The 26,440-nt window shown below is 41.9% G+C and overlaps 1 protein-coding gene across 1 annotated transcript; it reads right to left on the reverse strand.

Annotated features, from left to right (window-relative positions):
* Window positions 1-1,416: 1,416 nt before the first annotated feature.
* On the reverse strand, window positions 1,417-20,312 carry LOC121862501 (ABC transporter G family member 51-like). Its single transcript, XM_042360807.1, has 9 exons — window positions 20,222-20,312; window positions 19,417-19,547; window positions 17,934-18,068; window positions 14,092-14,310; window positions 13,506-13,674; window positions 9,741-10,075; window positions 8,304-8,555; window positions 6,408-6,560; window positions 1,417-5,440 (listed from the first exon to the last, which is right to left on the reverse strand). The coding sequence occupies exons 1-9, from the start codon at window positions 20,310-20,312 to the stop codon at window positions 5,252-5,254; spliced, it is 1,674 nt and encodes a 557-aa protein (XP_042216741.1). The 3' UTR covers window positions 1,417-5,251.
* Window positions 20,313-26,440: the final 6,128 nt, after the last annotated feature.

Here is a 26,440-nt window from a genome sequence, read left to right on the forward strand (position 1 = left end):
GCCATATGTAACATATGAATCATCTGTTCTTACGTTAACTAACATGTATGATGGTGATCAGTACAATTTTACTAAAAGTAAATACAGTTGTGTACTGCGCACATTTGTCATCCTCAATATCTCTTTTATTCATATTACGCTACATAACATTCAAACCCACCGCGCTTGTAAAGTCACAGAAAACGGTAGAAAACGGGAAACTTTGGTAAAGGATAATTCACCTACTGTAAGTTGTTTTATACGAATTGTACCAAGGTACGGTCATATAATATTAAGTGCATGCACTTATAGCATAAAGGAGAACTCAAGGTATCTATAGGATGATTGGGAAGATCCAATTGACACGGACTAGCTTACTATAAGGGATAAGTGTAGATCGTGTTTGAAGGTCATACTATTTACGTCTGTGAACGATTGATGAACAAAGCTACTGCAGGTATCAGATGAAAATATAAGAGAACAATGATCTAGAAAAGGGTAAATGTATCAGACCTATGTGAAGTGTTGGAAGTGATCCAGAAACTATACCTCAGTGGAAGCCTTCAACAACACTCACACTGGATCTTGAATGTTTCAGCTAAAAGCAGGTATATACTGTACATCTTGCAGCTACCTATTCTTATTACAACTTAAATTCAAATTTACATACACCACATAATTATCATGGTGGCCCTTCAGATAGTACTATAGAAAATGGACGGTGTCTCCTTACAAGAGAAAACTTTTACCTTCGAGTGGGTAACTTACGAAAAGACATTGTTACATTTTTAGTGACTATGGAGCATAATTTGCATTAGGTAATGTATGTTAACTAACATGTAATATTGAGATAATTAAAGTCTACAGGTATTAGTACAAACAAAAAATTAAAACATCTGCTGCGTCGAGCCAATTAGATGTCCAAAAACCCTTCAAGACCCCACCTGTGATGCCCGGATATCCTTACAGTCTTCACAGTTCCCTGTTCCTGTGGTACCCGGAAACCCTTCTCGACCACACATGTCTGCGCTTGTGATGCCTGGAAACCCTGAGCTCTCTGATTGGTCCAGGGACTGGATCCCTCTGAATGGTCCAGGGAATGGACCTCTCTGATTGGTTCAAGGAATAGTTTAGACCCATAGAAAATGGTCTCCTCCACACTCGGCTCCCCCCTACTACTCTTGTTGACAATTTTTTTATTCACTTCATGTTTTTTTACCTTATGAGTTTTAAATTTTTTTCACTATTATATACAGTACAGTATTGTGTTCGCATGAAAGTGAGTAAAATAAAGTTTAGAAAGTTATGTTTATCTACCTTCCTAGGGGTCAGACTTTGTCCCTCCTCTCTTTACAATATAACATAAACAAAAACTATCTTTTGATAAATTATTCATATAAATACAATAAAACTAAAGGTAGTAAAACACAGTCTGTATTACTTCAAAAGACAGTTTATTTACAAACGCACAAATTGACTTACAATATCAAATAAAAATTTTCAATGTAATGTAAAAAGCTGACAATACATAAAAATACACAAAAACTGTATAATAATAGACGGTATGATTATTTAAGACAAGTTATGTAAAATAGAGTAACCTTAAAATATTATATTTATACACAAACTCTTCCTGGTGAATAATATTATTCATAGTTACAAAATTTCTGTTTCAGCTAAGCACTTCTGTACTTATTTATTTACAGAGATAAGGGAAACTTTGTAACATTACAACTGAACACATGAGGGCCATCAGTCCTCAACTATACATAACAAGATTGTCTTTTACAATGTAATTACAGTACTTGTTATTAATTACAATTAAATAAATATTTTGATGATATTTTTACACAGACTTCACATGTTAGGAGTACATTACCTCCATTAAGGGATCACTTATCTTAACACAGTTATATAACAGCACCTTCATATTAGTCAAAATATTAAAGTAATAATAAGAGGCATATTAAAAAAGTAAACATAATGAGAGTATAATATAAAACAATAAGTAAGACTTGAAAGATAATTACATAACTACAATAATATGTCATATAAACTTATGAAATAAGTTTTTGTGAAACTCTGGAAGTTTTAACACAATGGTCATACTGTACTGAGAGGAGACTGACACACGTGAAAACTAAGTGTTCATTTGGCTTAAACTTTCAAGCTCGTCTTTATTACTCGTGGTTAAACTGGTTAAAACACACCACCACAGTCTTAGGGCTATTCAACACTTGACACACACATTGATACAACAACAGTTGAATTGCAAAAATAAGAATTCAGAGATAATGTATTCCTACTTGATAATCAAAAGAATGAGGATCAGAATATCGTAAACAACAACAATAATATTATAACGCAGGAATCACAAAGCTGGAACTAAAAGTTGGGAATTTTATTTGACTAAGATGATGTGTTTTAGTGGCACATATTAATAATTTCCATGTCTGTATCATCTGTTAGCATCTGTCAAATTTTGTACGGTACCATAATACAGCTGTTGTGTACGAGACCCAACTCTGGCATTACCCCCATCACAGACGAGGTACACCATAACACAATACCCACAGAAAATCCAACCTGATGGGCACAAGCATCTATAGAGGCAGTCCAGTAGTGACAATATCAAATCGTTTCCTTTTTTCTTACAACGTACAGTAAATGAGGGTTATGTAAAGTGTTTCATTATCTTACATCTCAAAATCTGCTAACTAATTACATACTTGTTTAAGAAGCATAACAAAATGTTACCAAGGCCTGCAGTATATTTATCTTACCCAGAACAATAAGTAAGATTATCGGGCAATGGCGCCTGAGGCCTGACAGTCGTAGTATTGAGCAGTGAATTCCCTTCTTGACATTGTATCCTTACCTTAAAACAAATGAGCATCATATACAAAGTATCAACTGGTGCACTGGATTCAGTACAAGAGGACATATCCAATAATGATATAAAGAACATAATTATGTATGTGACACATGATATTCTTGATATTTCAAGGTCCACACAAACGTGATTGAAGCTGTTGTTGGTACCATGTATAGAACCTTAAAATGACTGACTCTCCTCCTGATACCAAGTTAATCACAATAAGAGGTGATTCTACATGAAGGAAGTGGCACTATCTGTTTGTTGTTGGTATTCGTTGTTATGATGAAGTATGGTGAACATGAGCTACTGTTGTGAAGGTTTGATATTTATATACACAATACTCAGAATGATATGTCACAGCTAGAAGTTAACATACGCAGAACGGTTAACGTGTAGATTAATGCTGCCAAGGTTAACGTGTAGATTAATCCTGCCAACGATTCTAGCAAGACACTGCTTTTCCACCAAAATATTTTTTGTTAATTGCTAGTGACAGTGTTCTCTTTTGGGGAAGTGTTTCTTTTTTATAATTTATACTATAATACCATATGCACGTTCAAAGGAACCGCGCGCAAAATACTCCCACTACCTCCCCTGCTAGGGGGGTAGGTTAGGTTAGTGCTTCTTTTGTGCAAATAAAAGCAGCAAAAACATTTTTTCCTGCATAAATTTTGCTGTTTTATTTAGTGGAGGATGTTGATTTCTCCAGAAAAGCTGAAAAAACTAATGTTTGACCCATGATTGGAAAACATTAGTTTTTTGTTTTTCCCCAGAAATAAACTATTCTGTATCTCCAATAAAAAAAGCAGAAAAATTCATGCAGGAAAAAAATGTTTTTGCTAGTGAAATCGCTCGCAGCATTTAAGTAAACGTTTACCCACAAAACTGCAAATGTGTTAACACTGCATATGATTAACGCAATGTTATTGCATAGGCATATTGCAAAACAATATATATGAAACACAAGGACACAAGGTACCATATATACTTCATTTTCGTCCACATAACACACGGTAAATTGCTACTCCCACCACAGAAGTGGCACGGGCAATCCCCAATGGGAGGTTCACGGCACCATCAGCTCGATGAACAGGCTTTGTGTGAAATATAACATAGTCTAGGATTGCTTTTAGTGTCCTTGTGGCATGGTTGGTAGTGTTCCCTGGTCACCCGCATAAAGTCTTGGGTTCGAGTCCTGGCTGGTGAGGTCGTTGATTATATGTTCAAGGTACATTGTTAGTTAAGTATAAACAATCAGATATTTGGGAGTAAGTCATGGCTAACAATAAATATACACTATAAAGTATAAATAGATGAGCACAGACACACACAGATGAGTGCTACCACCCGTCACCTTGTGGGGGTAAAACAACAATACAGTAATTAAATAATTCACTTTGTAATTAAGGGAATTTTTCAGTTTTTGTTTCTGTGTTGCCATGGATCTTGATGCTGAGGGAGGGGGCCACATCCTTGTTGGTTTTCCTACTCTCTCCACCCCTCTCATCAAACTCTTGGGTTTGCTGCTGTATACATATATAATCATCACATTTGTATACAGTATATTAAAGAATCTCACAATCCAAGAACATTCAACTAATCACAAATGTTCATGACCTATAAAAGTCAATTAGCCACAGATGTTGTGTAATGTGGATATAAGTAAACATACTGATGATGGTAGATATTGGCGACTCCAGTTGGGTGAGCTTTTTCGTGCTGTTCATAATCTGTCAATAAGAAACATCTCTCAAAGTAAACACCAATCAGCGTATTAAGACTAACCTTATGTGTTGTGGAATATTACGTGTTTGTGAGCAGTCCATCTGTCAAAGCCTTCTGTTCGTGTATGGCGTGGAGTTGGGGGTGAAAGACAAAGTTGATACAATGGATGGGAAAGAGTTTGTTGACAGAATATAAACCACGACTGACTGTGTGAGCAGATATAATTGGCTGAGATGAACTGGAAACACCTTGCAGAAGTGATGTACTGTACTGACAATCAGGTTTACATATCAAGACAAGATTAACACATTATTAACACAATATAAAGATCACATGAATACAGTACTAAACATGTGAAACTTACACTGACTTTAATATCCATACATCTCCTGTCTTTAGGTCTGAATGTAAGTCTTTGTATTTAACTGATGTTCACCATTTATTTATTTATTTCATTATTAAAATCACTGAAAATCTTTACTAACTTTTTTTAACACATAACCTCTATTGAAATTCACTCAAATTTTTAATGCATCTTAGAGTAATAATAACACAGTTCTTGTTATTGTCTTTCACTAACTGTCCGTCGCCGACAACAAAGTAAAATTAGTTATCACTTTACAATATATCTGGTTATCGCCACCTTATAAACACTAATATTATCTAAGATTATTCAGTTCTATATTTCTTGGTCCGATTTGGCTTCTTGCTGGCGATGAAAGCGATGACACTGATGAGCTGACTGAAGAGGTAGGCGACAACGATGAACACGGCTGGGTAGAAGAGGTCTGGTAGGGCCGTTTCTGGCAACCCCAGGTAACGTAACGCCTGAGACCCAGTCACTACCCCACATGGTGCCTGCCAGGGACAACCAGGTGAGTCATTACCAACACACATACAGTACTCATGACCTATCCGCCAAAGGTCAGAGGTCACAACAGCTACGGAATACCTAAACTGAGGACACTCATAATGTTGAGGGAGCTGACAATCTGTCTGTGGTGGCAACACATAGCCAACATAATTCTATCTATAATCAGTTACTTTATTCTAATATATCATAATGTTTATCATCTACTATATGAAGCTGGAACTCACTATAGTGAATAAACTGCAAAATTTCACTATGATGATGACGAGAAGAGTCATCTAGCTGACTGGTCCTGTACAGTGAGGCTCACACTCACTAACATAGGATTCACAGGAAAATGACACAAAGGAAAGAACAAAGTAGCTACTGTAGTGAGAGAATGAAAGAATGAAATATTGTACTTATACTTTATTCAGTTGCATTATTCTAATTTTCCAGCCATAAGGTGAATTAAATTGCCGAGTCACTGGTCAGAATTCTTATAGCTTTTGGTCATAAATAGCAGGTAGTGGGAGACACCTTTATTCAACAAACAAATTGCTTCAAACTTCCTCTTTCTCACCATCCCGGCTTAACATCAGGGTCGCCACTCTTCTCTAATAACTTACTGTACCAAACTCTGATCCTCAGCCCATCCAGATACTCTCATGCATCCCTCATCATTATGAACACCTTTTCATACCTTGATCATGCTATCTTCCATCACAAGTCCTCACTTCAAGATACAGTAATTTTCATTCCATTTCAACTTCATTATATTAAATATATTAAATACAATACTCACTTTTCTAAGCTCATCCCAGTTATATCTTGTACCTCTACTTAATCCCAGCCCAGTTCACCAACACACACCGAACACTTTACGCAGCTGCACCGTCTCAACACCTCCTCACCCCAGAGAGCCACAGCCTCCTACCTCGTTCATCCCTACAGTAGTCCTGACCAAGTTCTTACCTTCCTCTGGATGGCTGAGGCAGAGTCCTGCAGGACTGGGTTGCGGTCACAGAGGAATTCGTTGGTGTTGTCAAACTCGTAGCGGTTGACCTCGTGTAGGACCCAGCGAGCAGGTGACCACCAGAGTGTCGGCCACGTCCACGCTGACATGTCCTGAGGCAGTGACGAAGACACACACTGTTATTTGTTATCTTCAGGGAGAAATGTATGAACTACCTACTGCTGTTGGAAGAGTGTTATTCACTGATCAAAGTGACAATTTAATCAATAACTGATCTGTTAGTGAAGTAAGGCCATGAAGGTATTAACTAAGACTAAGAATTAACCCTGTAAATGGTTCCCCAGCTGACTAACAACAGATTTTCCTTTTATGTATTAAAGTGACTTTACACATTCTGGAACATCTGAAAAAGTGACATAAAACACATATCACCAAGAAAATAAAAATCCAATTAAAACACAAGCTTTTAATAAAGTTGACTCATATTTTCTGATATGTTAATGAGAGTTTAATTTCCAAAGTTAACATTCATGTTAAAGTGAATCTTCCCAGGGAAAAATTTCCTGATTGTGTGTCAGTCTTAATGCTCCCTTGAAGCTGAGACAAGAAGACTTCAGAACAGTGGTGGGCAACCTGCTGTTTATAGGCTACATTTGGCCCACGATACATAATGTTTGACCAACGTCCATGCACATGAAAGAATCATATAAGTAGTGGCGCTGATATGACCATTTATCAAATGTTTTGCAATTATGTATCAAGTATTTTTGTAATTTGGTGGGTTTATACTAACATCAATATATATTAATATTTTGATAATTCACTGGAAATTTTAATTGATTTGACTTAATTTCTTAGTACAGGTAAACTGTATTTAGATTCACACATAAAGTAGGACTACTTGTTTCTTGATATGGCAACACTTCATAATCAACTCTGTGTTCTACTGCCAGTGGTTGTGGGAGGTTGTTTACCTATGATGTATTGTAAGGTAATCATTATCGTAAATAAATACTGTACCCCCTGTATTATAAACTGCCCCCACCTCCTCAATTTAGTCTTCGGGTGTGGCATACTGTAATATGGGAGATGATGTCCTGAACGTACCATTACTTCTTTCTTTTGTTCTTATTATATTCTATGATTCATTAGGAAACATTCGGCCTGAGTTAAATGTAATTTATGGTTATTGAGGGGTCATGGTTAGTGCTCATGCCAAGTATCAATTTTGTGACCCACTGATATGAAGTGGGCCACTCACACGACCCACTGAGATGATAAAGTGCCTGACATGCCGACCACTGCCTTAGAGTCTAAAACTGAGTGACAGTGTGGTAAGTTTTTCCAACACACCTCATGCAGGGGCAACTGATCCTGTCAAGTCAAGCTCGCTACACACCCACTTCATTCAAGGGCAACTGACCTTGCCATGTCAAGCTTCTTACACACCCAACCTACTCAAGGGCAAATGACCCTGTCAATTCAAGCTCCTTACACACCCATGCCATTCAGGAGCAACTGACCCTGTCATGTCAAGATCCTTATACACCCACCCTACTCAGGAGCAACTGACCCTGACAAGTCAAGCTCCTTACACACCCACCCTACTCAGGGGCAACTGACCTTGCCATGTCAAGGTCCATACACCCACTCCATTCAGGAGCAACTGACCCAGTCAAGTCAAGATCCTTATATACCCACTCTACTCAGGAGCAACTGACCCAGTTAAGTCAAGCTCCTTACACATTCACCCCACTCAGGGGCTCAAGTCAAGTGCCTCACACACCCACCCGACTCAGGGGCAACTGATCCCTAAATATAAGGATCACTGAAAATCTGACCCCAGAGATTCCAACTTCAATGTTGTTCCTGAAAGGGACAGATGAGCCACTGACCAGCGGGTGAACGGTGAAGCCAGCACCCAACACGGCCACGGTCATGACGAAACCCGTGGTCATGGCCGCAGTGTGCCGGGCGTCGAACACACAGGCGGCAGCGATGGCGACGGCACGAGCAGCGAAGAGGTAGAGCAACATGTAGCCAAGGTAGAAGTAGAATTTGTCTGCTGTGGGGAAGCCTGCCATGGTGTACGCTGGCAGGATGTAGGCCAAGAAGGTCCCACCTGCTGCTAGAAAACTGTAGCAGATCTGTTGGAGGTGAAACAGTGTTAATCATGTCACAGGTGAGGAGGATCATTTAATCATGTGACTGGTGAGGAGGATCATTTAATTATGTCACAGGTGAGGAGGATCATTTAATCATGTCACAGGTGAGGAGGATCATTTAATTATGTCACAGGTGAGGAGGATTATTTAATCATGTCACAGGTGAGGAGGATCATTTAATTATGTCACAGGTGAGGAGGATTATTTAATCATGTCACAGGTGAGGAGGATCATTTAATTATGTCACACGTGAGGAGGATCATTTAATTATGTCACACGTGAGGAGGATCATTTAATTATGACACAGGTGAGGAGGATCATTCAATCATGTCACAGGTGAGGAGGATCAGTGTTAATTATGACACTTAGACATTGATCACACACCTAGACAGTGGCCATACAACTTCTAGACATTGGCCACTTGCCTAGATAGTGGCCACACTGTCCACACACCCCTCTAGACAGTGGCCATACACCTTTTAGACATTTGCCACACACCTTCTATACAGTGGCCAACTGGCCATACACCTTCTAGACATTGGCTACTTGCCTAGATAGTGGTCACACACCTTCTAGAAAGTGGCCATACACCTTCTAGACATTGACCACACACCTTCTAGACAGTGGCCATACACTTTCTAAACAATGGCCACACACCTTCCTGACGGTGGCCACACACACACCTAGACAGTGGTTGCACACCTTCTAGAAAGTGGCCACACACCTTCTAGACAGTGGCCATACACTTTCTAAACAATGGCCACACACCTTCCTGACAGTGGCCATACACTTTCTAAACAATGGCCACACACCTTCCTGACAGTGGCCATACACCTTCTAGACATTGGCCACTTGCCTAGATAGTGGTCACACACCTTCTAGAAAGTGGCCATACACCTTCTAGACATTGACCACACACCTTCTAGACAGTGGCCATACACTTTCTAAACAATGGCCACACACCTTCCTGACAGTGGCCACACGCACACCTAGACAGTGGTTGCACACCTTCTAGAAAGTGGCCATACACCTTCTAGACATTGACCACACACCTTCTAGACAGTGGCCATACACTTTCTAAACAATGGCCACACACCTTCCTGACAGTGGCCACACACACACCTAGACAGTGGTTGCACACCTTCTAGATAGTGGCCAAACACCCACCTTGGTCAAAATATAGATTCCTCGAGAATAGAGTCCATCGTCTACATCCCTGGCCAAGGCCGGTTTGTCCCGCCACACCTCCGAGATGGCCATGAGGAGGATGGGCCAGAGGGCCACTCCAGCCATGACGTAGTGGAAGGCGACTCGGTTGTTGACGTTGTCTTGGTGTTGGGTAGGGGCGGTGCGGACGTCCCAGTACACAGCGCCCACCACCACACTCATCACCCCCGCCACCACAGTCATCCCCAGCCAGTTGACCATGTTGTATGGAAACTGGTAGATCATAGCCCGGCTGAAACACACACAAGCATAGTTTAGGTTAAGCTGCTGTCCCACTAGAGTTTACCTTGGAATAAATCCACGAGAGCATTTCATCTACAGGCAATAAGTCAACGGTACGATCCGCACACTGGTCACTGGCGAAAGGAACCGCTGGCCAAGTGCTCAACTCACACAGCTAGTTTGAGCTCAGTTGGAGAACAGGATGGCTTCATTGTATGTTTTTATGGCAGCATTAATCGCTTTAGTGAAAGGTGTGGTGTTGTTAAAGTTGACCAGGACGAAAAAGAAATGATTATGGGTAGCAGCATCCATTACATAAATTTGGTGTGAGTTTGAAGTGTCCGCTGTGTTGTATTCTTATGCTTTTTTATTTACTAGAGTATTTTTGCTCGTGTTTTGTTACTGAAATAGTTTTTATATTTTGAGTACATTTTAACATTGACCTGAACCATCTATTGTGAGAGACTGAAACATAGTGACTTGAACCATCTATTGTGAGACTGAAACATAGTGACCTGAACCATCTATTGTGAGACTGAAACATAGTGACTTGAACCATCTATTGTGAGACTGAAACATAGTGACCTGAACCATCTAATGTGAGAGACTGAAACATAGTGACATGAACCATCTAATGTGAGACTGAAACATAGTGACTTGAACCATCTATTGTGAGACTGAAACATAGTGACTTGAACCATCTAATGTGAGAGACTGAAACATAGTGACATGAACCATCTATTGTGAGACTGAAACATAGTGACTTGAACCATCTATTGTGAGACTGAAACATAGTGACTTGAACCATCTAATGTGAGAGACTGAAACATAGTGACATGAACCATCTACTGTGAGACTGAAACATAGTGACTTGAACCATCTATTGTGAGACTGAAACATAGTGACTTGAACCATCTAATGTGAGAGACTGAAACATTGACCTGAACCATCTATTGTGAGAGACTGAAACATAGTGACTTGAACCATCTATTGTGAGACTGAAACATAGTGACTTGAACCATCTACTGTGAGAGACTGAAACATAGTGACTTGAACCATCTACTGTGAGACTGAAACATAGTGACTTGAACCATCTAATGTGAGAGACTGAAACATAGTGACATGAACCATCTACTGTGAGAGACTGAAACATAGTGACATGAACCATCTACTGTGAGAGACTGAAACATAGTGACTTGAACCATCTACTAATGAGAGAGACTGAAACACATAGTGACATGAACCATCTACTGTGAGACTGAAACATAGTGACTTGAACCATCTACAGAGAGACTGAAACATAGTGACTTGAACCATCTATTGTGAGACTGAAACATAGTGACCTGAACCATCTATTGTGAGACTGAAACATAGTGACTTGAACCATCTATTGTGAGACTGAAACATAGTGACCTGAACCATCTAATGTGAGAGACTGAAACATAGTGACATGAACCATCTAATGTGAGACTGAAACATAGTGACTTGAACCATCTATTGTGAGACTGAAACATAGTGACTTGAACCATCTAATGTGAGAGACTGAAACATAGTGACATGAACCATCTATTGTGAGACTGAAACATAGTGACTTGAACCATCTATTGTGAGACTGAAACATAGTGACTTGAACCATCTAATGTGAGAGACTGAAACATAGTGACATGAACCATCTACTGTGAGACTGAAACATAGTGACTTGAACCATCTATTGTGAGACTGAAACATAGTGACTTGAACCATCTAATGTGAGAGACTGAAACATTGACCTGAACCATCTATTGTGAGAGACTGAAACATAGTGACTTGAACCATCTATTGTGAGACTGAAACATAGTGACTTGAACCATTGTGAGAGACTGAAACATAGTGTGACTTGAGACTGAAACATATCTATTGTGAGAGACTGACTGAACCACTATTGTAGACTGACCTGAACCATCTGACTGTGAACCATCTAGAGACTGAAACATAGTGACTTGAACCATCTAATGTGACTGAGACTGAAACATGAGACTGAAACATAGTGACTTGAACCATCTAATGTGAGAGACTGAAACATAGTGACATGAACCATCTACTGTGAGACTGAAACATAGTGACCTGAACCACCTACCATAAGATTATATTGACAACCAAGGAGTCGTATGTATTTTGTGTCGCAGCTTAGCTTGTAATAAATCAATGACTGATTCTATTGTGAAGGTTAGATCATTAAGTAGTTTCTGGTGCTGTTTATAATTTCAGAAAGAGGAGAATGGGAATATGGCTAGGCTAGTTTAGTTTAGTTTTAGTTTAGTTTAGGGTAGGGTAGGGTAGGGTAGGGTAGGGTAGGGTTTGAACTCATTCTGCACTTAGTGGACTGAGGATCTCATGAATACATAGTGACCTCCAAGGCTATCATCCAAAGGATACTCATCTTTCAAGTGCTACCTGAGATCTTAAAGAAGTCATCCACCCTAAGACCATCACCCAGACACTAGAGACCATCTAAGGTCAGAGGAAACTGAAACACTCCAGTCGAGCGCTGAACAGGTCAATGAAGAACAATGTACCATCATTATCACAGTCACAGCACATATGTAAGTCACTTTACAATCAGTGAATAGCATTAGAGTGAAATTATTTGTCTTTATTGGAGTTATTGATGGTAATTGGAATCTTGTCTGTGAGATGTTGTTGTGTTCAGTTAGACAGCACCAAGTACCTCAGTGTCACACGAGTAATATAACTGTAATTAAGATAAACTCAGTAAATAGACTATCTTAGCTTTTAAAGGTTGTTGTTGTATAAGTGAACTAGACTGAGACTTGGTGAAAGACTGTGGTTATTGAAGTACCTATAATACATCAATGATATATATGTTTAATCCCTTGAATACGATGACCTTGCTCCCATGACTGTAATGACACTACATTCAAGGGGTTAAGTCATTGCACCCAAGGGATTAGGATTATGGTACTGAAGGGGATAAGTACCTGTACTCTAGGGATTAAGCAACCGAACGTAAAGGGGAAGTCGTCTCAATCAAGGGAAATATATAAATATACCAATCCAAGTATCATTTGCTCTAATACCTATGCATTACACAGTACAGGGTACAATATATCCATGAAAAATATTTAAGCAGTACTCTGAGGTTTTCTTGTAAAAGCTGGACATGTTTACTGAGTACTGCATTTCTTTAAATGTAGATTAAAGTACAGTACTTATGGTAGTATTCTGAGGGGTTCTTGTAGGCAGGACACAAGTTCTTACAATATTAATCTAAGAGGTTCTTGTAGGCAGGACATGGGTACTTACGGTAGTAGTCTGAGGGGTTCTTGTAGGCAGGACACAAGTTCTTACAGTATTAGTCTAAAAGGTTCTTGTAGGCAGGACATGGGTACTTACGGTAGTAGTCTGAGGGGTTCTTGTAGGCAGGACACAAGTTCTTACAATATTAATCTAAGAGGTTCTTGTAGGCAGGACATGGGTACTTACGGTAGTAGTCTGAGGGGTTCTTGTAGGCAGGACACGGGTACTCAATGAAGGCAAAGTAAGGCAACATCTCTCGTCTCCTGCCGAAGTACATGAGGCGGCCAGTGGAAATGAGAGCTACCCTAGAGATCATGGAGAAGATCTCGTAGGTGGGAGGCTGTATCGTTAGGATCTGTGGAGACACATGATACAGTAGGTGGGAGATACATGATACAGTAGGTGAGAGATACAGGACACAGTAGGTGGGAAATACATGATATATGATTGTATTGTAATTAAGAAGTCTCGGAAGTAGTGTGTGTGTGTGTGTGTGTTTAAATATTTATGTATGTGTATGTCTAAACATAAACAGTATGCATGTATGGATGTATAAATATATATGTACAGGTATGTGTAAATATATATGTGTGTATGTGTAAATATGTATGTATGTATGTATGTATGTATGTGTGTGTGTGTGTGTGTGTGTGTGTGTGTGTGTGTATGAGTAAATATCTAAATTACCATGTTATATGTACCCTTGTATGAGGTCACATTAACAAGGGACATCCACCAAAGTCTTCCTCACGATCCTTGGTTCTCAACTTACCACTATCCTACCCCGACACGCCCACTGCCTCAGGTACTCGATGAGGAAGAAGGTGTCGAAGATGTCCATACCACGGGTGGGTTGGTCGAGGAGCACAAGGTCGGTTTCCAGCAGCAGGTGACACGCCACATTCAACCGCCGACGTTCACTTAATGTTAGCTCCTTAACCCGTGTGTGTCGCACTTGTTCCAGCCCCAAGTCGTTGATCAGCCCATTGATCTGAGGAAAAAAGATCAGCAGCTTTAGAGTGTTGATCAGACCGCAACTGGGTGGTTAAGCTAGTCTAGTTATTATCCAGAGCCATGAAGTAACTACAGTGTATCACATTATGATGATAAACTACAAACAAGAGACGTAAACAACCATGTGACTCAACAGCACACAAACACAGGAAACACCAACAAAATAAATGAACAACTCTATACAACACCAACAAGAGAGACATCAACAAGAGATGATTCACACAAAGTAAACAACGTCGGTAAAGACGGGTTTCCAGTTTCATTTTTTTTTCTTCGCAACACGACGCTTCCTTCCCACGCGACGGGTTATTATTAATGGTGGCGGGCGAGAGGTCGTAAGAGCGAGGTAAGGACCACTAACTACACCCGCCGGCTGTTTGTTAGTGTACACACGTTGGCAGGTGGTTAGTGCTGTACACACGCTGGCAGGTGATTAGTGTACACACGCTGGCAGGTGGTTAGTGCTGTACACACGCTGGCAGGTGGTTAGTGCTGTACACACGCTGGCAGGTGATTAGTGTACACACGCTGGCAGGTGGTTAGTGCTGTACACACGCTGGCAGGTGGTTAGTGGTGTGCACATGATGGCAGGCAAATTTTTAGGCCCACGTGAGGAGTAGGAACCCCAGTTTATTTCTCTTTAAGATTAACTACCCTAATACTAATTCAAGTTAACTTAACCTAACCCTCTCAGGCAGCGTTAAGTTATTTAAAAAAAAATAAGCTGGTGGCGAATCATCACTTGATTAAGATGTTGAGGAAGTACTCAACTGTCAACATGATCGGGTTTGTGTGGGGATGGTGTACAGGGCGGGCGGATGTGTGACCCTATGGATGGACAGTAAACGGGCAAACGGATAGATGGACGAGTAAACGGATGGATGGACAGGAGAACGGACGGATGGATAGGCAGGTGAATGAATGGACGGATGAACGGGTGGATGGAAGGGTGAACAGATGGACGGACAGATGAACGGATGGATGGACGGATGAATAGGCGAACGAATGAATGAACGGACGGAAATACATAAACAGGTACAGCAGCTCGTCCCTGTACCTCAGTATACGCCTCAGAATTCAGGTATATTTATTGCCACACTCATCAAACTTGGCCAACAAGCGGGGCTACCTGAAAACCACAAGAGAAGCCGCAATACTCCTGATAAGCTGTAATCTTCGTCTAATTCATAGTATTAAGACCTTGCAGAGCCGCGGGATTTAGGTAGGGCCTCAGGAACGAGCGGTACTCTAGAATGAAATGACGGCCTGGTGTGTGTGTGTGTGTGTGTGTACTTCCAGGAGGTCAGCCCGAGGCGCCCTGTGGTGGGCTGAGGAGCAAGAGTAGTTAATGAGTTCACAGCTATACAAAACAGTCGTGAAAAACCTCACTGCAGGGGACACAATCCTTCCTAAAATACATAGTTCCACGGAGCCTCAACTTGCCAACTCTTCACGGGCTATACACTAAAATCACTAAAATTCATTAAAATATGTACACTTGGTGATGTGGTCTGTTGTACTCAAAGAAATATGACCGGAAACCGTAACAGCCAATTAGAAACACAGCGACAGTTAGATACCATCTCTCTTCTTTTTGCTGTAATTCGATTCACTGATTTATATAAGTACATCTGGCGTCGCAACAGTGACGCCAAGTTCACAAAAAAAGAAATTTTTATATAAAAAATTATATAATATAAAGTCATCAATAAAACATATACCTTTACATATATTTTGGAGGAGGACAGCCGCCAGCCCCCTCCAAAAAACTGAATAACTCCATCCTCGGACAATGAGACTTTTACTCAAGAACCAAGGACAGGTGGTAGTAAACATCCCCTCCCCGAGTCCTGGGGAGATGTCCCTCAGGTCCACCAGACTAGGACATTCGTCCAGCAAGTCTTTAATAGTAAAGGGGAACAAGCAGTCACCGCATTCTGGCTGGGGGTCTCGTACCATCAGATGGCTGTGTGTCAGCCAAGCCTGGCCCAGGATGTCTCTCACCTTCGTAACATTCGAGCATGCGTCCAGGGGCGAATCTCCGCTGTAATCTTCAAGACCTTGTTTGGGCCATCAGTAACATCCCAACAACGCTGCCAAGCAATACATCAGTCTACATTGGAACTCCGAGGTGGGAAGTCGCTCTCGGAGCTTCGAGGGAGGACCGATTATGTTGGTCCTCCAGACTCACAGAGAGATATGAGCCAGCACTGGTCAATACTGTACTGAGAAACGAGTCAGCTTTGCTGACAAGATTTTTTTTTTTTTTTTTTTATTGGGCACTTCCCTACATCCTTGTGTAAGGTGAAGCGCAGAAGCGTTTACAGCGCCCAACAGGGAAGCATGCTAAGTTCATGCTTGCCTTATGTCTCATGAGTTAAGGGCGTAGAAGCCTGAAGAGTCAGTGGTTTATGTCATCAAGTTTTTGGAAGCTCCAACAACTTTCCCTGAATATGAATTCGCAACTTTCGACTTACAACAGGTACCTACTTTACTGCTAGGTGAACAGGGACTAATGGGGGCTAGGAAGTAAGTCCAAACAACTTCCACCGGCCCGGGAATCGAACCCGTGACATCTCGCTTGCTGGAGGTGACCTCTCGGCCTGAATGGTAAGACCGAGGTAAGGAAACCGAGGTAAGGAGACCGAGTATAATAAGACCCAAACAGCTCCGGCCGATATAGCCGAAAGGCGAAGTGGCCAGAAATCCTTAAAAGGTAAAGTAAAGAATTACATATGATACCAAGATGCATAACCTGATACAGGAGTGGTTTAAGTACAGGTGCTAGATGGGGCGCAGCACCCCTGGCCACCTTGTCCATCTTCTCATTGCCCCACACATTCACATGTGCTGTTACCCAGTAGAAACTCCCTTGCCTTACTGCAGGTGTCGCCTATATGTGACCTACGACTTCTAAATACCTTGATAAGTACAGCTGATTCGATGTTGGATCTCTTCATCTTCAGTCTGGTTAATGTTGGAGAGGGTGGTCCTGTTAACCTGGATGGGTGGTGATGTGGCTGAACCAGGGGCAGGCTGGAACAGAATATATGGCTCGTGTACAATCACATCAAGGCCGAAGTGTGCATATGCGTCTGCATAAGGTGTTCAGGATATGTGGTTAGGTCATGTTTAGTGTGAGTGACGAGGGTAAAGTCTTCGGCATAATGAAGTTCAGTGATGGAAGTGACCAACACCTTTGTCCTTTCCTGGGGTCGTCGTATTGTATGTCCACCCCACTGGCTAGAGTGGCACTGGAACGGGTAAGGAAGGTAGCCGAGGAAATGGAGATAAAAGTTGGTGCCAGTACACGTCCTGGTTTACTCTCGTTTGGATGGAGAACTCCGACTGGGTGCCACTGTGACCCAATACCCACCCTGACCTTGACCTCCCTGGCTCAGTACTCACCTTGACCTTGACCTCACTGGCTCAGTACTCACCTTGACCTTGACCTCACTGACTCAGTACTCACCCTGACCTTGACCTCCCTGGCTCAGTACTCACCTTGACCTTGACCTCACTGACTCAGTACTCACCTTGACCTTGACCTCCCTGGCTCAGTACTCACCCTGACCTTGACCTCACTGACTCAGTACTCACCCTGGCTTTGACCTCTCTGACCCTGGAGTGGTCGCCGGAGGAGCGGAAGAAGGAGTGGAGGAGGAGGGTCTGACGAACACTCATGTCGGGGCAGAAGTTGACGTCCTGCTGTACATAGGCCGCCCTCGCCGCCACCTGCCGAAGGAGGTTGTGTTGAACAGGGTGTGGTGGTGGGGTAATGGTGAGTTGCTGGTGGTGGTGTGGTGGTAGAGAGCTGACGTAGTGAGTTGGTTATGAGGTGATGGCGAGATGGTAGGTGGTGATTAACATAATAGTCCCATTAAGAATAACCTAATCCTACTTACAAAAATACCCAACAGGTGAACACTAAAGCAGTACCTGTGATGACATTAATACGTGACTTAACAAAACAGGTGATTTGTAAGTTAGAATTAATAACGATTTTCATCGACTGTCTATAACTTATAAGACTAATGCGTATAATTATTGGTTATTGAAGTAAAGACTAATTATAGATCATTCAATAAGACATTACTGTAATAGGTTAAGTGAATACAAATGTCAGTGTGTGGGGTCAAAAGAGGGCATTAACCTCTTAGGCTCAAATAAAGGTTAAACAAGAGGTCAAAGCAGCTCCAGAAACAGGTCAGGTTACCAAATATTTCTACGATTAATATTCCTCGTAAGATAAGATTTAATAATGGACCTAAATGCTTGACTTAAGGTTAACACACACAATAATTACACCCAAATTTGCCATTAAAACTACACTGACACTCTACCTTAACTTGATTCATATATTTAGCACCAGTTAGAGGGCGTTTGGTACCTTAGTTGGTGTTAAGTGGATGTTAATTTTCACGGTGTTTAGGGAACGTATCTACAGGAGTCTCGGTGTAGTCTTCATGGTTTATGTGGACTTTTTCTTTTAGGTTTTATCTTTAAGTCAACCGGTAAGGGTGTGGTGTGGAACTGACTTTGGAGGGTGTGGTGTGGAACTGACTTTGGAGGGTGTGGTGTGGAACTGACTTTGGAGGGTGTGGTGTAGGACTGACTTTGGAGGGTGTGGTGTGGAACTGACTTTGGAGGGTGTGGTGTGGAACTGACTTTGGAGGGTGTGGTGTGGGAACTGACTTTGGAGGGTGGTGTAGGACTGACTTTGGAGGGTGTGGTGTGGAACTGACTTTGGAGGGTGTGGTGTGGAACTGACTTTGGAGGGTGTGGTGTGGAACTGACTTTGGAGGGTGTGGTGTGAGACTGACTTTGGAGGGTGTGGTATAGGACTGACTTTGGAGGGTGTGGTGTGAGACTAACCTTGGAGGGTGTGGTGTGGAACTGACTTTGGACGGTGTGGTATAGGACTGACTTTGGAGGGTGTGGTGTAGGACTAACCTTGGGGGGTCTGGTGTGGGACTAACCTTGGAGGGTGTGGTGTAGGACTAATTTTGGAGGTTGTGGTGTAGGACTGACTTTGGAGGGTGTGGTGTGAGACTGATTTTGGAGGGTGTGGTATAGGACTAACCTTAGAGGGTCTGGTGTGGTTACCATTGAGGATAAGATCACCACGTAGTCGACCTCCCCACTTCGCGTGTCTGTTGGCCAGTATATCCAACAGGCAGGAACCCTCAGACTCTGAAAACACAACATCGATCACTCATTAATTAAACTTATTACTCTGTTTACATCTCATGATAAAACTAACTAAAGGAAACTATACCGGTATGTCATCTTGTTGTGATGTTTTCATAATTGAGATCACTACCAACAACAGTAACGAAAACAACAACTACACCACCAAGAACAACACAGATGATAATAACAACAAAACTATACAAAAATATACAAATACAAAACAACAACAGGTGACCCAGACAGCCCACACCACGACCTCCTCCAACCTCACTCAACCAAGACCTGTTTTTAACTCCTGCCTGCCTGCCTCTTTGTGTGTATTCCTAGTTCCGCATTGCACAGTCTCCTCACCACACCCCACATAGCCGTCTTCGTCTTGTGGGTTTGAACCCGTAAAAACTCTCGCTAATAACTGGTTGAGGTTTCGTGATTGTTGCTTTCCAGGTTGGGAAGGGCGGTGAGAAGAAGGAAGGGAGAGAGGGAGGATGGGGAGGGAGGAAGGAAGGAAGGAAGGAAGGAAGGAAGGAAGGAAGGAAGGAAGGAAGGAAGGAAGGGAGAAATGAGAGGTAGAGGGAAGGAAGGAATGAGACAGATTCATAGATAGTTTAAGAGAGAGAGAGAGAGAGAGAGAGAGAGAGAGAGAGAGAGAGAGAGAGAGAGAGAGAGAGGGGGTGGGTCAGAGGGAGGACGTTGACCTGGTCTATCTCGTGACTGGGGTCGTGGGCGGTAGTGGGCGGCCTTCATACCGTTATCGTCACACAAGAATCTCTCCTGTGACAACTCCATTATCTGACACCTATGGTACATGTATACATGGTGATGTTTTAGTAAGGCATACAGCGTGTGGTTACATAACGACACACACACACACACACACACACACACACACACACAATATCGAATTATCCTCAGGTGACTACTATAATTCACTATGTATTCACTATGTGCACAGAAAGTAAATACAAGCTTTAGCACATGCGCGCGCACACACACACAAATGGTAAACATACCGTGGTGCAAATACCCAAACTAGTATACACACAACAGCATACACACACAGTAGTACACACACACAGTAGTACACACACACAGTAGTACACACACAGGGCGAGCTATCAGCCATCATGATCAGTGGGTGATGAACACAGCTGATACTTTACCTGACTATTAATCTCTCTCTCTCAGAAGTAGTAAACAAAACACAGAGCTGAGACTCAGACAGGGGTCACCAAGGTCACCGTACACTAAGGATGGAAAACAGTGAGAATTGTCTTCCACGCCCTTAATGCATGAGTCATAAAGGCAAGCATGAACTCCGCATGCTTCCCTGTTGGGCACTGTAAACGCTTCTGCGCTTCACCTTGCACAGGATGTAAGGGGATGCCCAATAAACTAGCCCCCTCCGGAGCAATCTGTAATCTGTGAGAATGTTTCATCGAACACAAGGAACGTCCACCACTAGGCTTGGAAACGTTTTGGGCACCAATAAACGTTAAAACCCCCAAAAAATGTTAAGATCAGAAACGCCTCGATAAGCAGTAACCCGTTTAAAGACCGGAAAACGTTTAGAGAACTAGGAAAGTCGTAATACAATCTGCGTTAGTGTTTACGTTCTCGACTAAACGAATTTTTTGGTTCAATAATTCCTTCATCATTTGTGATGTTTATGGCAGAGCCAGCGGCAATCTACAGCAGGGGGGGGGGGGCAACCACACACGTGATTCACCACATCATTCAGCGGTTCGTAAATCACCAGCCACTTATAAACCCGGCCTGTCTGTCTACCTGTCTATGTTTTGTTTGCTTATGGTTCACCTATCTACTTATACGGTAGTGCAAACAGCTTATATCTGTCTTGTTTACCTGTGGTACAGCATCTACGTTTAGTACAGGGAGCGTTTAGCTGTAATTCACCTTAGTGAATCCAGCTCTATCACCTCCCTGGGGCGACACACCCTGCACTCTGGGAACCGTGTCAGGTCTACAGTCCCACTGAGGCCGTAACACAGAGTCTCTTATAACCATCAGATGCTAATATATGTGTATAAACAACCACGTGCTTTCTTTCCTTTGCTTTTCTATGTTACGTACTGAAAATATTGTTGCATTTGTGTTATATTGTGGAGTGAGTGACGGGGGTGACGGTGGCTATCAGGAGTGTTACGGTACAAGAAAAAATTATTAAGCAATTCCGGGGGCTGACCACGATGTGTTTAGATTGTTTTATATTTTAGATCAGCTACGAGTGGAGGGAGGACCAAACTCGCCAACCCTCAGATACGAGGATGGTATCTCGAAGATTGACTAAATTTTCGTGGGGTCCGGGTTGCCCCTAGAAGCCACTCCCAGTCCTAGCCTGATATGTATATTTTGGGGGGGGCTTCATATAACAAGGAACTTCTGCCTCCTCCTTGAAAAGACGACTGAACAACCGATAGGCCGATTCAGAAAAAAGCCGTCAGGCACATTCCTAAATAATGTAGTTACGTGAGCAGTCTTTGACCCTCGACTCCCAGGGTAACAATCAACTAAGGACTCGATGCTTCCTTTTGGATGTAACTATGAGAAACATAAAACGGAAATCAACTTCCAGTGACCTCCCAGTACCACTTGTTTGACCTTCTATTGTGAACTTGACCTCAGTCCAAGAGCACCCCAATTACAACCATTTTGCTCCGAGCTGTTGCTATATAACAGTGCAGAAGTTTCAACAAAATTGGTTCATTCATTTTAGAGATGTACTGGTGGGGTCCACACGACACAACCCGTCACAGGAGCTTCCCTTTACGACGTGGTGACTGCCAGCAGGTGGTGGACGTGAACAGGTGTTTCAAATGTGGTGGGAGTGATGTGGTGCATGTGGGGAGGAGAAAGGAGGGAAGTAATATGGTGGGGAAGGGGGAAAGAGGGGATGAAGGAGGAAAGCGTGGTGGTGGAGGGCATGACGGAGGGGGGCGTGGTGATGATAGTGGTGGTGGAGGGCGGACAGACCCGTGACCGCACACTTCCCTGTTGACGATATAACTGTTGCCGATTTTTCATCGAAAATAAATTTTAAAATACCGTAATTTCACTTTGTTTTGCAGTGAACACTGTCGAAGTTTGGGCAAAACTGCTAAAAAGTGGGTATTTCTAAATTAAACCTAAGCTAACCTTAGTTGATAAATAACACAAGCGGCCGAAGCATTGTTAAAAGACAGCACCAACCTAACCAAAGAAACCTACCAAACCTTACCTAACTTCTAGTCGGCGAAACCTCCGACACAATAAACAAAAATAACTTAATATGATATGGTGTAATTTTACTTTTTTTGTAAACATAAAAGAAGCTGCTTGAACCGAGCGGCGGCTCGTTAACAAGCCACTGTTGATGATGATGAGATGGAGAGAAGAGAGCCGTTTGCCCTGAAGATGGAAGACGGTGTGGGAGGAAGGTAGAGTTAGGAAGTGGGAAATAAAGGAGGTTTTATAGCAGAGAGCTATCCACTTTTGGGGGGGGGTCCGGAGGCCGAGGATAAAATTAAGCCGGGTCGGGCAGCTGTATACTGTGTTTTCGCCGCGAAAGACGAAATAGTGTCGCTAGTGTAAGCCTAGGGGCCTAATCTACCAATCGAAGTATTTTCCCAAGAAATGAATATCATATATCATTATATCATACCTCTTAACCGCCCAGAAGAGAGTTGTGCGATATATATATATATATATATATATATATATATATATATATATATATATATATATATATATATATATATATATATATATATATATATATATATATATATATATATATATATATATATATATATATATATATATATATATATATATATATATATATTACAGTTAAATTGTTGAGATACCTCCAGATCGTTTCAATTCAGAAACAATTAAACGTTGCTTTTTTTTCTTTAAGAGTTTACCAAGTATTACTTCTGGCCAGGCTAGCGCGGGCTGCGTGACGTCACCTGAACTAATCTTTTGTGACTCACCCGTCTACACACACCTTGGGTGACAGCTACATGAACGTGAAGCCTCCGGTAGTACACATCGTTGTGGTGGGTGGAGGGGATACACTGCATTTCTCCATGACCACACGCCCAATCTCTCCCCCACCCACGCCCCCGGACCCACTCCTTCCCCACCCACGCCTCCTCTATGCCCTCATACTCACACCCTTCCCCACTCACTCCCACTCCCTCACCCCCAACACCACCTCAGAGGGCGGAGAGGGGGAGTGGGCAGAGATGATCAACGTACTTAGTGAAAAATGAAAACACTGAACTGACGATAATGTATAATATTTCATTTATTTTGTCACGGGACATTTTGTGAAGGTGACAGGTTAATGAAGTAGGTGGTGAGGAGTGAGCAGTACAACTCTCTGTTTACGGTGGTGATAACGGGGTAATCAGGGCCGGATTCATGAGTGGGCAAAGTGGGCAGCTGCCCAGGCGCCTCCACATATTACAATATTTTATTTATTTGTTTATTCATTTGGATTATTTTTATTTTCATTCTTTAAAATTCATGTTTATCTATTCCATCACGTAAAATTATGTTCAGCAAGAAGCGTGATAGAAATTAGGCGAGCTACTCCTTGAAATTCATGAATACCTAGTATTCCTATGAACCGTATATTTTTAATGAATGCTATTGTTTGTGTTGCTAATAATATATTTAGAATTTCACAAAAATATATTGATTAAAAATGAACTACATGGAATAACGAAACTGAGATTAAAAAAAAACAAATAAAATATTTTTTTCATTATCACTTCCATTACGAATGCCATCAGTTGAGTTAATACTTATTCTGGATCTATCTGACCTTGGACTTAAAGAAGCCTATACATGCATTCTTGGACAGAACCATTATTTGAGTAGAGGTTTATCTGATTAATAATGCAAAGAATCATCTGTAATAACTAATAATATATTCTTTTCTGTGAAGTCTCTTGAAAATTTTTAACATGTGCGGTAGTAGCTATATCAGGGCTGGTCGACTTGAAACCACATGAATGACTCCAGTCATGTCTCACTTTTGTGTGTGTGTGTGTGTGTGTGTGTTGGGAATTTGTACACTATCAATAAATATACAGTTAATTAAAAATTTCTCAATGTTCTAATTTCCTCAATATAACTGCATATAACTGCATATGGCTTCAAAATTCTCCAAAGAAGTGTTCAAATTTCAAAATTTTCCAGGGGGGCTTACAGCGCTCCCCGGAACTCCCTGATGTTTAGGCTCGCTTCACTCGCCACCCCACCCTCTTGGGTAGTTATAATGAGGGGGCCTCCACAAAGAGGCTGCCCATGGGCCTCCACGGGTCTAAATCCGGCACTGGGGGTAATGATCTATGCTTAACAGAAAGACAAACTTACAGACAAAGACAGACAGAGAACACAATATATTATAAACAGACGGATAGATACAGACAAGAAGACACAAACAAGTTTCCAGAAAGACAGAAAGACAGGAAACAGGAAAAGGGGAAAAAGACTGAAAGGCCGACAAACAGACAGACAGATAGGTGGATAGAAAGGGAGACATGGCTATACAGACAAGCAGGCACAGACACAGAAAGACAGACACACAAACGGTAGACAGAGAAACACATTGAGACACAGACAGACAGACACAGGAAAGTCAGCCATTACAGAAGCATAACTACAGAAACACCATCTGTGACCACCTGACTGCTAGTGCTACACTTCCGCATCCCAGCTGGTGATAGAAGGGCCAGCTGCATGGAAACGCACCAATTGTAGAGGAACGCACCAGCTGTATGGGAACGCACCAATGGTAAGGAAACGCACCAGCTGTATGGGACGCACCAATTGTAGGGGAATGCACCAGCTATATAAGAACGCACCAGCTGTATGGGACGCACCAATTGTAGGGGAACGCACCAGCTATATAAGAACGCACCAGCTGTATGGGAACGCACCAATTGTAGGGGAACGCACCAGCTGACGAAGGAACAGGTGTGGATACAGGTTTAGACACACATGGAAAGATTCATTATTTACACAATATAATTTGATCCTCTTTAACTCTCACTATAAAGTAAGTTACGCCGGCTTGGTTATACAGTACAGGGTGACAATTAACTCAGGGATACATTTATTTTGTCGATTAATTATTTTATTTGGTGAGTGTAACTTCGCGATACTAAATATTTAAAAGACTACATTCATACATAACCTCAAAGACATAAATAGATACATGGATACATAGTCCCCCTTCACTGGTGTGTTTACAGGGGCTCCTCAGATTTTGTGCAGTGTGGCAGTGCTGTGTTTGTTTACATTCGATGGAAGGAAACTCGCAGTAGTAAACACACTAAGTAATCAAAGTAAAACAATATTAAAACAAATAAGTCAATATTATGATTTGTGGAATATTTATATGACGAGCTCCTGTAAACGCACTAGTGAAGGGGACTGTATATACACTACACAGTGTCGAATCAATCACACACACACACACACACACACACACACACACACACACACACACACACACACACACACACACACACACGCACACTAGCCTCATCCAGGCTATCCCATATTTCTCTCTCCTACTTCCCTACACCATTCCCTCCTGCCCCCCCCTCAGGCTCCCCCATGACCCTAACCTTCGATTAAAACAAGGAAAAGGAACACCACCAAATACCATACATTACCTGGAGTTAACAAGACACCCACGGGGAAACCACCTCTCTCTCTCTCTCTCTCTCTCTCTCTCTCTCTCTCTCTCTCTCTCTCTCTCTCTCTCTCTCTCTCTCGTAAAGTTAGTATGAATAATGTATGAACACCAAGATTCCTTCGTCATGTAGGCTTATGTAGAGTATATATATATATAGGCCTATCTGTTAGGAATGTGTGTGGGGGGGGGAGGGGGGGAG

The sequence above is a fragment of the Homarus americanus genome, unplaced genomic scaffold (assembly GCF_018991925.1).
Source record: "Homarus americanus isolate GMGI-L3 unplaced genomic scaffold, GMGI_Hamer_2.0 scaffold31037, whole genome shotgun sequence".
In the NCBI taxonomy this organism is placed as follows: Eukaryota; Metazoa; Arthropoda; class Malacostraca; order Decapoda; family Nephropidae; genus Homarus; species Homarus americanus.

Coding starts and splice junctions, on each gene's coding strand:
- LOC121862501 (XM_042360807.1), bottom strand. CDS start 20,312: ATGGAGTTGTCACAGGAGAGATTCTTGTGTGACGATAACGGTATGAAG. Junction 18,069..19,416: donor ACCACACCAGACCCTCTAAG/GTTAGTCCTATA, acceptor CTCCTTCGGCAG/GTGGCGGCGAGGGCGGCCTA. Junction 10,076..13,505: donor GAACCCCTCAGACTACTACC/GTAAGTACCCAT, acceptor GGTAAACTCTAG/TGGGACAGCAGCTTAACCTA.